The sequence below is a fragment of the Carya illinoinensis genome, chromosome 15, assembly GCF_018687715.1.
Source record: "Carya illinoinensis cultivar Pawnee chromosome 15, C.illinoinensisPawnee_v1, whole genome shotgun sequence".
NCBI lineage: Eukaryota > Viridiplantae > Streptophyta > Magnoliopsida > Fagales > Juglandaceae > Carya > Carya illinoinensis.
In genome coordinates, this window is record NC_056766.1 from 6,067,606 (window position 1) to 6,083,443 (window position 15,838).

General features: G+C 36.1%; 1 protein-coding gene across 2 annotated transcripts; it reads right to left on the bottom strand.

Moving 5' to 3' along the window:
• Window positions 1–10,674: 10,674 nt before the first annotated feature.
• Window positions 10,675–14,700, bottom strand: LOC122297630. 2 transcript variants are annotated; one of them, XR_006238842.1, is made up of 9 exons: window positions 14,580–14,700; window positions 14,191–14,421; window positions 13,815–14,083; window positions 13,255–13,467; window positions 13,031–13,123; window positions 12,841–12,930; window positions 12,161–12,705; window positions 11,376–11,469; window positions 10,675–10,902 (listed from the first exon to the last, which is right to left on the bottom strand). XR_006238842.1 is itself a non-coding variant. In XM_043107740.1 (7 exons), the coding sequence occupies exons 2-7, from the start codon at window positions 14,408–14,410 to the stop codon at window positions 12,541–12,543; spliced, it is 1,050 nt and encodes a 349-aa protein (XP_042963674.1). In that variant the 5' UTR covers window positions 14,411–14,421; window positions 14,580–14,700; the 3' UTR covers window positions 10,675–12,540. The 2 variants fall into 2 exon arrangements, 1 of the variants encoding a protein (XP_042963674.1); XM_043107740.1 differs by having other exon boundaries at window positions 10,675–12,705.
• Window positions 14,701–15,838: the final 1,138 nt, after the last annotated feature.

A 15,838-nucleotide genomic window follows, 5' to 3' on the forward strand; every position in this document is an offset into this window, starting at 1 on the left:
ATGAGACTCAGGAAAAGAATTCGGATGATTTAAAGTAGACGTAGACCCAGTGGAGGCGAAGGGAAAACAAGACTCATCAAAACGAACGTCACGAGATATATAGACACGACCAGTAGGTACATGTAGACAATTGTAACCTTTATGATCAGGACTATAACCAATGAAGACGCAAAGATGAGAACGAAGATCAATTTTATGCTTATTGTAGGGCCGAAGATTGGGCCAACAAGCTGACCCAAAGACACGAAAAAAGGAGTAATCTGGAATTTGTTGAAACAATTTCTGAAATGGTGAGGTATTGTTAAGGATTGGAGACGGCAAAGAATTAATGAGAAAAGTGGCCGTCTGAAAAGCTTCTATCCAATATTTATTGGACATAGAGGAGTGAGCTAAAAGTGATAGGCCGGTCTCAACGATATGTCGATGATGTCGCTCAACACTTCCATTTTGTGGATGAGAGTATGGACAGGTAATGCGATGAGTAATGCCAAAAGTTTGAAGTAGTGATTGAAGGGGTCGAAATTCTCCTCCCCAGTCAGTTTGTATGGCAATTACATTTGAAGAAAAAGTATTACTCACATATCGAAGAAAGGCAAGAAAAATAGCAACCACATTAGATTTGACTCGTAAAGGGAAAAACCAAATGTATTTAGTATAATCATCCACTATCGAAAGATAAAACTGAAATCCCTTAGAGGACAGTACAGGTGCTGGTCCCCAAACATCTAAAAATAAAAGTTGAAAGGGAAATTGAGAACGGGAAGGGGAAGGAGGATGAGGGAGAACATGAGATTTAGCTTGCAAGCAAGCTTGACACGTAAAAGTAGAATTTGCAGCAGAAACAGGTAAATGAAATTGATGTAAAGTAAAGGAGGTAACACGAGGATTGGGATGTCCTAAACGGAAGTGCCATGTTTGTGTGGAGGTTCGTTCACCAATTAAAGCTTGTGGTCGAAAAACTGAAGAAGGACGAGTTGATGGAAACTGCAGTTGTTTAGCCTCAGCATCAGGTTGAAGTACATAAAGCCCATCTTTAACAGGTCCTTGAAGAAGCACCTTCCGAGTATGTAGATCCTTCACAAAAAAACCAGAGGAATGAAACTCAAAAAATACAGAGTTATCAACACAAAATTGTCTAACAGATAGCAAATTTCTAGTAATGGCAGGAACATGTAAAAGATTTTTAAGGAGAAATTGACGAGAAGAAGTGGCAAGTTGAGCCGTGCCAGTGTTCTGGATGGAGAGAGAAGAACCATCACCAAGACTGACTTGATCAGCACCATAATATGGAGTAGGATCTATATGAAGATTAGCAAAGTCATCTGTGAAATGGTTGGTTGCAGTAGTATCGGGAAACCAGTTGGACATGGAAGGATGTGGATTAGGAAGGGCAGTGTAGTGAGCTTGAAGAGAGGATGGAGGACCAGATTGATAGGTGTGGTTAAAACGATGATAGCAGGACAACGCCGTGTGACCAGATTTTTGACAGACCTGACAGGTTGGACGAGAAGCAGAGGAGTGATTAAAAAAGTTGGAATGTGAAGAAGAGCCTCAGCCCCTGCCACGAGTACGACCACGATAGAATTCACGTCCACGACCTCTATTAGATGAAGAGGAAGAAGACTGAGATTGAGTGGTAGTGGAATTGATAGAGATAGGACTGGCCGAGAGCAGGGAATGAGTTTGATGAGCAAGTCTAGACTCATGATTGAGAAGGTAGCTGAAAATTTGAGAGGAGGATAAAGGTTCTGGTCTGGTGGTGATGGAGGTCACGATGGATTCATAATCAGATCCTAAACCAGCCAAAAGATAGATTGCAAATTCAGAGGGAGGAAGAGGATGGCCAGCAGCACTTAAAGAAGAGGAAAGAGCAGAAGCTTTGTTGAAGTAAGCAGAGATAGTTTCGGATCCTTTCTTTAGAGTGGCTAGCTGAAATTTGGTCTGCATAATATGTGCAGAAGATTGTGCAGAAAAAAGAGGCTGAAGCATGGTCCAAGCATCACGTGAAGTAGTGCATTCAAGGATTTGAGCAAGCACCGTATCAGTGAGAGAAGAGTTGATGGCTGATAGAATAAGTTGATCTTGTAAAACCCACTGATTGTAGTCGGGGTTAGGAATTCCATTAATGGTGGAAGGTGGGGCAGGGACAGTGCCATCGATATAACCAAAGAGACGATGACCTATGAGAAATGGTTGAATCTGGGCTTTCCAGAGCAGATAGTTGTCAATATTAAGTTTGACAGTGATCAAATTGGTGGAAGGGGAGGATAGAGTGGGATAAAAGGATTTCGGTGGAGAGGGAGGAGGGGTGGGTAATGTGAGCGGAGAGGTGGGTGATTCGGAAGTCATGACAGGTACCGAGAACGACAGACGCAAGTCTGTTTTCAGTCTCTTGATACCATATTGAATGGGTAAAAAGGACTAAAAAGAACTTGCACATAAAGTGCTTGACAGAACGTCTGAAAGGAAAAAGATTCTCAGAAAGATGTTATTATTGCTTGTTACTTTCTCATACAGTGAGTACAGAGTATTTATAGACTACTTTCATAACAGAAAGATATAGAGATCAAATCTACACTGTACACCTCAGCACAATCAGTTTGTCAATTTCTTCGAGAGTCTTCCTTTCTCAGTTGGTTATGTAAGAGCTGAGTCATGCAGGGCTTTTTGGTATTTCATCATGACTCTTTGCTTCAATAGTATTTTAGCAAAATATGGCAAGATCAGAATTATCAATTTAAATATTGTACATATCAATATACGTACATATATAGCTAAATTAAGAAATCATTTATGGATATTAAAACTTGTAAATTCTAAGAAAATGATATAATGAAACAATTAGCACAAAGATTTTTGTTATAAAATGAAAACTTTGAGGTGAAATGTCGTGCTTGACAGGTTCTTTGGGAGATCTAGTCTAGCAAGGTCTTTATGCAAGCTTCGGCCGCGTGTGATTGTCCAGTAATATAATTGAGCATAACGAACAAAACTTGTACGTACGTACCTGCAACTTTAGCGATAGCAAGGCCAAGAACAATTACTGAATACAGTAGGAACATCATAAGACACAGAATGGAGAAACTCATGCGCAGCTGGAAACTTGGGAATTTGAAAGAGAATTATTTGAGCAACGGCGAAAGCCATGAAGTATGGCATGGGATTAACATAACATGCATCAGCTGCGTTGCAACAATTAGAGAGCCCGTACTTGATATCCCTGTTTGATAACAACCACCCAAATGTCCCATAATTAATTAGGCTCTAAATTAAAGGATTAATCAAAATGATAATTAAGATATTGTACACAAGATTTCAAACCTAGCTACGTGCATCATCATTAGGGCTGCAAATACAGTGTACTCGCTGGCTGCTTCAAGAAGGTTCAGGTATTTAATCACCAAGCAGATCTTGAAGTACTTTGCCCCATCTAGAAAGTATTAAATTAAAACCATGAAAAGAAAAGAAAAGATACTTCAAGATCAAAGCTGCAATTAACAGTATTGTATTGATCATGATCATGAACTTGTTAATTTGATTGGAAAAAAAAACCTTACCCAAGTTGGATCGAATGGCTTCCATGTAAGTATCGTTTCTCTTGGCAGGGACTTCAGGTGAACGGTAGCAAGCGCACAGCAAAGCGGAGGTGCAGTAAGTCAAGAGGGCGAAGAAGATGATCACGGCTGGACCAGCAACCCAGCCAAGTTGTGCAACGTTCCCAGGCAAGGACATGAGAAACAAAGGGCTAGCCACAATAGCCGTTGTTAAGGAAACACTTGCACTCCAAACCGTCCCTGCACCGTTGAAAAGTTATATTGATATATATAATATATATACATCAAGAAGTGGCGGAGCTAGGAATTTATTTTAGAGGGGCCAAATAAAACTAAAACAATATATATATAATATTTTTTATTCTACTTTTATACAATTTTTTTTATGATATATAATAATTTAATAGGAAAATTTACAATAAACATAAAATAGGTTTAATATAACTTACGTATTAAAAAAATATTTGATATATCAAGAAAAATATATCATTAAAATAATATAAAGACATTCATACAAATATATTAAACAAAAAAATACAAAGTGTTTAAAATTGTAACTCGTGTTCTTTTAAATAAATAAAATCATCAAGTATTGAATCTAAATCAAAATTCTTATCTATTTCTCTTTTAATATAGATAATGAAAAAAGGTTAGAAATACTATTAGTTATAATTAGAATTTTTTTTATTTATAATAAAAATTATGTATTTTATTTTATATGAAATGTTTTTTATTTATTTCATATTTATATCAGATTAAATTTTATGGAGGGACCAAAATAATTTTTAGAGGAAGGCCAATACATGATAAATTAATATTATTTTATTAAATAAAAAAAGTAACATATATATATATATATATATATATTCAAATTTGTCACCCCCCTGCCCCCAATGTGGAGACTGACCACAACTATGACAGAAAATATTATTTCGAACTCCAGCCTGCCTTAATTACCTGCTCGCTTTGGGCTGCGGCCATCGTCGTCGACGGACTCAGAGTTGCTGCAGCGTCGTGGGAGCAGATCTTGTTCGGAAAGCTGGTTTTTTGTGGCAGTGTTCTGACTCTGATGCATCTTTATGAACTGCATATATGGTATTAAAAACGCATCATGAACTTAAACAAGAACGCGCGAGTTTATATAACATCTATGATGCATTTTTATGTATCCTATATAAAAATTTATATGAAATGATCAAAGTGACTCGGAAGAGCTCAATACAGAACTCCAGCGATTTTGGGAATTCCAGAACTTCCGTTGTGTGTGTGTGTGTGTGTAACGTGCTCATGGGCATAAACAAGAGAGAGAGAGAGAGAGAGAGAGAGAGAGAGAGAGAGAGAGACTAACTTCAGCGCCATCGCATGAGTTCTGATCATGACTGGGAGCTTGAGTTCCCATGGCTGTGTTCGCAGCAGATAATTGCAGTGAATGTGCAAGTAGTTGATGGCTGCAGCTTACAAAAATATATAACGACGAGTGGGGGAGAGAGAGAGGGGGGGGGAGAGATGAAGAGGTGGAAAGTTGACAACAAACTAGATCAGGCGATATTCTATTTTAGTAGACAACAGATGTTTTTTTTTTTTTTTCCTTAGGAATTAAAAAACACATGATTTAATTCCTTGTCCCTTCAAGTAATTTCACGTTAAAACCAATATAGAACCCAGAAGATGATTTTCTAATACAAAGAAATTAATTGTTTATTTAAAAAATGGATATTCATTTTCCTTTAGTTGTTGAAAACTTGAAATTAACGTACTCCAAATCATTTTTTTTTAAATGTATTCCAAATCATTATTTTTTATATATTTTTTAATATTTTTATAAAATTAAAAAAAATATCAATATACTAATAATCACATTCTTAACTATTAAATAAAAAACTAACATAAAAAAGAAAAGTTGCATTCCTCTGATCTCTTCTCCAAATTAATATTGCGGGCAACTGACCGAATTTTCATTTTCATTCGTAGGGTACGTGCGTGTCTGTGGTCATGAGCATCTAGAGTCTGACAATATGCTAGAGAGGACAAATGCTACAGACAGGGAAGTTGGATCTAGAGTCTGACAATATGCTAGAGAGGACAAATGCTACGGACAGGAAAGTTGGCGCATGAATTGCGCACACCTTCCATTATCTCATTTTTTACCTGACGTTTCCTTTTGTACGCAATTTCTGCACCGAAACACTTGTATCAATCAATAACTGTATCAATCATTTTTCTTTTTTTCAAATTCCGTATAAGAAATAATGATACACCACCAACTATTTTATTATTTATCTATAATTTTATATTTAAAAATTATATTTTTCACTTTAAATCAAAATGATTGTCCTATCAACAGTTTAAAATACAATAAATAAATAATTATTTAATACACAATTGTAAACCAACTGTAATATAGTTGAAATTATATCATTTTCCTTGTAGAAGAGTCAATATTTATACAGACTTTTCTCGTAACAGAATTCAATCACAAATGGATCACAAATTGAATAAGAGGAGGCCGTTTAAGGCTTTGTTTAGTTATAAAAATGAGATTGGATGATATAAAAGTTAAAAATTAAATAAAATATTGTTAGAATATAAATTTTTAATATAAAAATTTAAAAAAGTTGAATTATTTACTATATTTTATGTAAAAATTTAAAAAAATTATAATGATTAAATGAGAAGACACAAACCAAATGAGGCCTAATTATTAAGTAAGTTGGTTCTAAGTCCTATGTTTTGTAGAGAGAGAGAATTACAATCCTACTTCTCTTGGACTAAAACAAGGAAATATACGGATGATGGGGCAATCATGTTTATATGTTTTTTTCTCGCACGAGTAGAAATTTAGCCGTTCACGATTCATGCCAGTTGATACCATCTATCCAACTGAATTATTACTTTTTCTAACCGAAAATCTTGAGTTTGAGGATGCAGTCTCTTCTTTAAATATTCTATAACAACAAATTGTAGTGAACCACAACCAATTATCAAATTGTAAAAAACTGTCATTTAAGATACTGCTCTCTTTGCAAGGAAAAAGATGGGGATTCAATTTTTAGTCACCCCATCGGAAGCCAACCAGTTCATGATAAAAGCAGAGAGCTTGGAGCTAGACGAAAGGGAAGGACTGATAAAGTGGTGAAACTAAAATTTTCTACCTACAAGGAAAAATAGGAAAATAGGAAAAATAGGAAAATTTTCTAATTGGAGTTCCAATCCGAAACCCTAATTTGGTGGTTGGGGTTTCAATAATTGAAAGCCCTAAATTGAATTAGGGGTTTCAATCAATGAAACCCCTAATTTGAGGAAGGGTTTCGGATTGGAACCCCAATTTGGGGTTCCAATCCGAAATCAATTGTTTGGGGTTTCATTGAAACCCTCACCCCCAAATTGATTTGGCAATTTCATTAATTGAAACCCCCAAATTGATTTGGAGGTTTCAATCAATGAAACCCCTAATTTGATTTAGGGTTTCGGACTGGAACCCCAATTTGGGGTTCCAGTCCGAAACCCAATAATTGGGGTTCCAATCCGAAACCCAATTATTTTTTTGATGTATGCAGTTTTGTATGCAGTTTTTGTTGATTGTGTTGAATTGCACTTTGAATTTTTTTTTTTTTTTTTGTTGGATAATTAAGAATGTCTTCAGATTTCAGTGATAGTTCGCCTTCCCCAGCCAACACCCCTACCCCAGAAACTAACCCTACTCCTATCCCTATAACGAGTACACCTTGCCCTGCTCCGAAGCCCACACAGGGCAAGAAACCTGTATCCATAGTTTGGCAACACTTTACCAAACTAGAGGGTGGTGACCACAACAACCCACAAGCTAAATGTAATCACTGTGGAAAAATGTATGGATGTCACTATAGGAAACATGGTACATCCTAGCTGAAGGTCCATCTAGACAAACAATGCAAGAAGAGTCCAATTTTAAAATCCTTAGTAGAGAAGGGTCAATCTAGACTAGATTTTAAAATGGCGGATGGAAGTAGTGGGGCCGGGGGGCCAACATTGAAGGGGTATATGAAGTATAACCCCGATGAGTGTAGAAGGAAGTTAGCTCGTATGATTGTCATGGACGAGCTGCCTTTTCAGTTTGTGGAGGGTAAAGGGTTTCAAGAATTTGTCCAAGAGTTGGAACCGAGATTTGTACTTCCTTCTCGTCACACTGTGGCAAAGGATATTAAGAAGATGTACCTCCGTGATAAAGATATTTTGAGGGGCCAATTGGCGGGTTTGGTAGTTTGCCTCACTACCGATACTTGGACTTCTATCCAAAATATGAATTACATGTCGTTGACTGTGCATTTTGTTGGTGCTGATTAGGTTCTGCACAAAAAGATTATTAAATTTTGTCAAATAACTGATCATAAGTGTGAGACGATTGGGAAGGCATTGGAGGCCGCAATAAAGGAGTGGGGGTTGGAAAAGGTTTTGTCTGTGTCAGTTGATAATGCGTCATCTAATGATGTCGCATTGGGATATCTAAAGAATTATCTTAAAGATGCAAATAAGACATTCTTGGGTGGTGAATACTTGCATGTTAGATGTGTTGCACATATTTTGAATTTAATTGTGACTGAGGGGTTGAAAGATGTTGATGACTTGGTTGCACGAGTTAGAATGGTTGTGAAATGGGTGAGGTCTTCTCCTTCTAGATTGGAGAAATTCAAAATTGCTACAAAAGCTGCGGGCATAACATCGAATAAGGGTCTTTGTACTGATGTTCCTACTAGATGGAACTCAACTTTCTTGATGTTGGAGGCGATCCAAGAATATAAGGCAGCTTTTCAATTATTGGGTGATGAAGACATCCAATATGTCAAATGCTTTGATGAGCACGTGGGGTCACGAAAGCCTAATGATGATGATTGGGTGGTAGTTTCTACTTTCGTTGATTTTCTTGGATTATTTTATGATGTCACATTGAATATATCTGGTTCTTTGTACCCTACATCCCATTGGTTTTGTCAACAAATATGTAGGGTAAAAGAAGAATTAGAAGATATGCGTATGGGTTCCATGAGTGGGATGGCAGTGACCATGATGCTAAAATATGACAAGTATTGGAGAGATTTGACTAGAATGAATATTTTCTTATATGTGGTTGTTATTCTTGATCCCCGTCTGAAAGTTTTAGACTTGTTATATGGGTTGGGACTTATTCATAATCAGGTATGGACTGAACTTATTGGTGAATTGGCCTGAGATACCCTGAAAAAATTGTATGATGAGTTTAATGCAATTAAGGGTGGTACTACATCGAAGACACATATACCGACCCTAACGCCTTCTACAGACACCGTGACCGGGCCTCCTACAAAGAAGCGTAGAATGCCATGGACTAAGACTCTCGCACAGAATCCCACACTAGTTCATCAATCTACAGAGGTCGTTTCTGAGTTAGACAACTATTTGTCAGCGGATATGGTCCAAGATGATGATGATCATTTCGATATATTAGGATGGTGGAAGAATACCTCAAAGAAATATCCCATCATTTCTGAGATTGCCCGCTGTATTTTGGTCATCCCTATTAGCACCGTTGCCTTAGAATCAGTCTTTAGTACTGGAGGTCGTATATTGGATCCTTTCCGTAATTCATTGTCTCCTACAACTGTAGAGGCATTAATATGCATACAGAGTTGGACGATAGGAAATGATATTCATGTTCCAGATATTTTAGATTTTAAGGAGACCGATGAGGGTGGTGATCAGTCTGGATTTAGACCACCTGGTAATTATTTTTTATTTTATTATTTTAATTTATTTATATTCATTTCTATTTCATCGTTATTAATTTTAATATTAATTTTTGTAGTAACACATGAGACGTCTAGCACATCTGCAACATAAAAATGTGCTCAAACCCGGGCCGCCCCAACTGTCACATCCCTTGACTCAAAGACAAGTCACAGCTGACAAGCCTCTTTAGAATATTCAATTTTTAATTATTTGTTCAAATTTTATATTCAATGATTTGTAATGTTGATACAATGTCCCTTAGACACTTTTATATTCACTACAACAATACATGCTTTTTGCGGCGCAACCAAGCCGCCGTTATAAACTCATGAACTGTCGATAATACCCTTCAGCCACGCTTTCTTCATCGCAGACAAAACACTGTTGTTTAGCCCTGACATTTGCTCTGCTTTTCGCCGCTGATTGAACCGCCGCAGATACCCCCCCGTAAGCTGCGATTTACACGTCGGGAAGGGCAAAAATTTTCCTGCCGCTATTGATGTCCACCGAATCGGAGTGGGCGCCGCTAAAGCACGTACATTCCTCCTGCGGGCTAAAGCTCGCCGCGACTCGGATCAATTTTAATGGCGGCTTTTACAACTGCCAGTGAATGTAACTGGCGGTAGAGTATACCCCCGCCGTTGAAGATCTGCGAGGCGGCAGAAAAAATTTGCGGCGTTTGCCCAAAACGCCGTTTCGAAGTTCCAGAGGTAAGATTAAATATTAGGGTTTCAGGTCCATTTTGTGGGATTTAATTTGCCCCCCTGATTTTGGAATGTCTAACGATTATTGTAGTGATTCCAAAAATTGATCTCTAAAATTCCATAAAATTTAATAAATTGTATAATATTTCTGATAATCATGATTTGTGGAAGTTTTGAGCATGATGATTTGCGCTGGATGGATAACAAAGTAATTACTAATTAGCACAGCACCATATACATTCAAGCTAGTACCTTTTAAAACATATATTTTGATACATCTCAGAGGCTTTAGATAATACATCTCAGAGGCTAGCTTTAGCAATTTACACACATAACATGATCACACGTATATTCATATTATATATATATATATATATATTTATATATATATAATATATCATCATATATATCCCCATTAATTGCCATGTTCTGGCCAGATGCAAGCATACCAAACCATGGTTTCCAATGCCTGCATCTGGTTTTGCCCATGATATATATAGATCAGATAATTATAGAACACTTGGTCTATGCGAATATCTGTATACATGATTCAACCAAATTGCATGCATTTATAAATATGATGGGACTACCAATAAACCAGTACAAAACAACCTTAAGCTGGCAAAGACGTGAAAGACTGATATATCTGATAAAAAATCTGGAGGGCAGTTTGTCATTCAAGTCAGAAGCTTTAGATATTACTCTTTCAAATTTCAGCAAATGATAACTTAATTCGAACTGTCCCACAGTTCATACTTATATCTGCTATTACAACATGCCAGCAGTCCTACTAGCTCTACATGTATATGTACATAATTCATAGGAATTTTTACACTTAGAAGTTGTTTGGGGTATTGGCTAGCACATCCCAAAAAAGCTTTGCCCTTGGAAGGTGAATTTACCTGTTGCAATAAACATCAATGTCATCTAATCAAAGCATATCATATCATGCTTACAATTCCATATAACCGCCATGAAACTTTAAGTTATGCTTATCCCTATACCATTAGCATGCATATCCCATGATCTACTGAATTGGATATGTGCTGCTAAACATATACATTAGCAGGTGTAGTCCCATGCACATCCCTACACATGACCATATATATCCCTATACCATTAGCGTGCAGTACTGAATTTATATTATCATGATCTTATATTCCTTCAGCATAAAACAATCTACAAAATTCCCTCCATCTACTAAAAAAATCTCCAAATTTTCCTCCATTTGCTATTGGGATTGGTTTGTGGTTCAGTTATGTTCAGTAGAAGCAAGTCCTTACGGCTATAACTCATTTATATAAAAGATAAAAATGAATGGCATTTTCTAATCCATATAATGATCAGATTATTTGAAAGTCTTGTTTATATTTACCTTATGTTGACAGGGTCATTACCAACCTCTTGTATACCACCTTGATCACTAGAATACTAACTTGTTCCTTATGTGCCTTGCTTATACACTAGACCTACAGTAAAAAAATGCAATTTGGTTTAGATGAGGATTTTACAAATTTTGGTCAACATACATTACCAAAACTATTAATCTAGACCACTATAACATTAGACCATGATCCAATGAAACATGTATTCCAAACATCAAAATAAATTTAACCAACCCTGCAAATGCTTGCACTCCAACTTTCAGAAATGTTTTCATACATCATAGGTTATGATTTCAACAATGGCCACGGTAGCTACCATCTATATATTTTAATAGCATGTATGAGATATTAGGTCATAGTTTAAAACCATGCAGTAGGTCAACCATGCAAACTCACAACCCACTAGAAATGTTGATGTGCATTTTAAACCGTATTCCATTTAGATTATACACCACGTTAGCCTATCAAAGTGTACAGCTATGAATCAGCAAGGAACTTAAAATTATACACTGGTCACTTTGCTAATATAGAACATATATGTCATCACTTGAATTCAGTCATACATCACCTCTCAGATTTTCCATATACATGTACTATCCCTATTCCTACTATTCCTATTTCATTCATCAAACACAATTCGTCTCTTTCCCTCCCTTCAACTTGCAAACATTTATAAATACATACTATTCTTGAAAAAACATCGTAACTAACAAATGTCATGTGACCAGAAATTTATTGAAACAAAATTTTCAATAAAAGCATGTTTCCACATTACCTCCATGAAGCTCCTTCACGCTCTACAACAAGAGTATTAATTGAGAACATTGTCTTACTTCATTCAAGGCTATGCTGCTACCTCATTATCCCCACTAACAACTTCATCAAAAAGCGTAGCAAAAATATATGTAGACAAAAAAACATAATTATAGGTACTGCTAGCACATGGATGATGCCTAAGGAACTGCAGCTTGAGTCTCTCTTTGAGACTCTAATTCTGTTTCAACTCCTGACATTCTCATGTTTATACGTGCTTCATATGCTTGCATATTCTCTTGGATAGCCAGGACACCATTTTCAAGCTCTTTCAGCCGATTTTGATAATACTCAGCATTTTTCTTATTTTGTTCATTTTCCTTAGCAAGCCGTTCATACTCTTTATTTCTGAATGCCAGGTACTTTAGGAGATTCAGGCATAACAGAGTGCCCCATCCCTCTAGAATACCCTGGTCTATGTCCCAAGACCTCCCTAAATATGTTTGCTGCTGCTTCATCTGTGCGAGTATCTGGCTCTTTTGCATTCATCTTTTCAACCATCTGGTTCTGTTGCATGAGATCAGATCCACCATTACTTTCATATAACTAACAGCTTAGAACACAAGGTTACATACATACTTATTTCTAACACTAAAACAGTTCAATTGTTACATAATTGTCCATACAAAATAGAAATCTCACATAATTGTCTTCTGTAGTTGGTGTGATAAATCTCCCCTTTTTGTTTGACCAATGCACATCTTTGTAGAAATCAATCATATTTTTGTCCTTCTACTTGAACATCAAAATACCATATTCAGACATTAGTTTACCCAATATTGACCATCTAGATTTGGACACAGCAACTAGGACATGGAATTAGTATCAATACCTTTCTCTCCATTAGTACAACAAATGATGTCCTTCCGCTTGTGTGGTTGACCATCTGTTTAGCCCTATTTTCTTTGTTTTGCCTGGACATTTTCTGCAACAAAACATGTTATGATTGTCTATAATCCAACATCTGTTTTCCTATCTATAAAAACAGTTGTAAGTATTCAAAGATTTAGACCCAATGACATATGAATCCTACATGTAGGAAAGGTTTGGAAAAACCTTGAATGAATCACTTCCCCACCGGTTGCATAACCACTCCCAAACTGTTTGCTCTACCGATCCCCCTACATTAGCTTTTGCTGCCTCCTCATGTGTTGCATAACTCAAGTACTTTTTGTGTAGCTTGTAATGAAACGCATTATATGCACGAGATAGCTGACTCATGACAGTTCGACGATGATTTTTCAATGTCCAATCCAAGACAAAGTCAGCCTATCAATGTCATTGAGTTAAAAACCCTTCATAGATTGTTGAAAATACTTTGCACAATTCTGTCAATAACTCATAGCAGTGTTTTACATATCTATTTCCTTAGATTCTTTGTCAAAAAGTAATGGGTTTATACTCATAGCTTCATTCACTTACTTCACATTGGAATATGTTAATAAATGATATTCCAGTTCTAATAAGCAAGGAAATTCAAGGCATGTATATTAAAGAATTAAATGACATACAGAATACCATTATAATGCCTCTACCATCAAATGACTTATTAAAATTATCCATGCCATTACAATTTGGACACTGCATAAGCAAACAGTTCAAGTTGAAAGCCATACTCGAACTCGATCAATAAGTTCTTGTTTCTCCTTTTCATCAACAACATTCCAGCTAACATGCCTCATGTCTGCATAGTGCTTCACGATCCATGTCACTCTCGTTGTGTAGACTGTTCTATTGTTGCATGATGGACCTATCTTCCCCTCTTTGATCTCAAGTGGTATTTTGCCATACTTTCGAATCCTCTCAAACTCAGTACCTTTGGCCACACCCCTACCACGTTTACTAGTATTTGGTTCTATATGATCCCCACAAACATCATCCTGGTCTGTTAATTAAACCATATGTATAAACGATCATGCCAATCAACATAAAATGGACCTTCAATATATTTTCTATGAAATACATCTGGTTTGATGTCTACATTATACTTACTATTGCATGTGGTATTCACCTCTGCAGGAATAAATGGAGGCAAAAAAGATGGATGTAACTCATCTGGGGGTTGAGTGGAATCATCAGAGTCCACGCCTGCTTCATCCCTCAATATCCAACCTACTGGTTCTGGTTGTTGGTTTCGTCCAATAAGAGGAAACACTGATCCTCGCCCTGGTCCAGAAGGTCCTCTGCCTCTCTCTCTTTTTGCCTGACTCATTTATACTGCACCTGAAACCAACAATATTAACTAAATGAAGCAGTAAACTACCAACAACTGTCAACATAAAGATGTATTAATGCTGGAGTTGTGCAACAAGCTGAGAAAGAAAGTGGTTCTGCAATACTCTAGCCAAGCAAGAGTTTGGAAATCAGTTTTGGGTTCTTACTTAATCAGATAGGTGAGGCTGTCCAGTTCTGCTAAGTAAAAGAACTGGAGTGCTCGCACCTGTGTTTAGAATCCAGCAAAAATGGAGCAAATAAACACTAGTGTTTGGCCAGAATGTTTTGAAGACTTTTACGTGTGCATTGGTAATGAAAACAGAAATCCCGCTCAAATAAATTTTCCTGCTCCCGCGCGTTCTGTTTTCCTAGCAGCAGGGGGGAGTAGCATCTGCTTTTTCATAGCTAAAAGGCTGTGTGCAGCAGTTTTTTTTTTTTTTTTAAATAGCTGTGTGCAGCAGTTAGCTAGCCATCATTGCGCAGTAGTATACTACTTTCACAGTATCATAATGTACTGTATTATCACTCCTCTATGTTTTCACAGCTGTGTTTGTATTTGATTGTGGAGAAGACATGTCAAACAGTTGTGATTCACAGCCATTATATTACTATATTTTCCCGTCTGAACATTTCGGTGATAATCCATGAGTTCACAGTATGTAATATTCACAAATGGATTGTATATAAACTTTTGCATTTTATTCAAATGTATGTTTTCAATGTTTAAATCATCAATTGCTTATATATCACATTTTCTAATCGATGCATTTACATGATTCACATATATATATACACACAAATTAGGGGTGTACGTAATAAAAAACTGGTGAATCGGTAAACCAAACTGGACCTGACTATATATTATAATATATTATAATATGACTAACACAAATACGTACTAGTGTTAATATTATACTATATATAATACTAATGGTTAGACTAATAGTTATATTATATACCTTAATATATCACTATTGTGTATAATATGACAATTATAATGTCAATAATATAGCATGAGATGACTAATACTAATACTAGTAGTCTACTTCAATAATGTATAATTAAAGCATGAGATGAGTTCTGCTAATATTAGTAGTATACTATATCACTAATAGTTATACTAGCTAATACTATATCACTATATACTATAATATAGTTTAAAACTAATACTAATGGTATAAACTATCACTAATAAGTAGCATGGCTCTATATCACTATACATTATAATATACTATAAAATATCACTATAGTCTATATATAATACAAGTATGATATATATTATAACATATATCAATATATTATCATATATAGTAACATATACTATAATAGTATATATTATATATATTATAAAATACATATATAACCGGAGTACCGGTTTACGAGGCCATAACCGGTGCATAATCTGTTTTAGAAAATGGAAAACCAG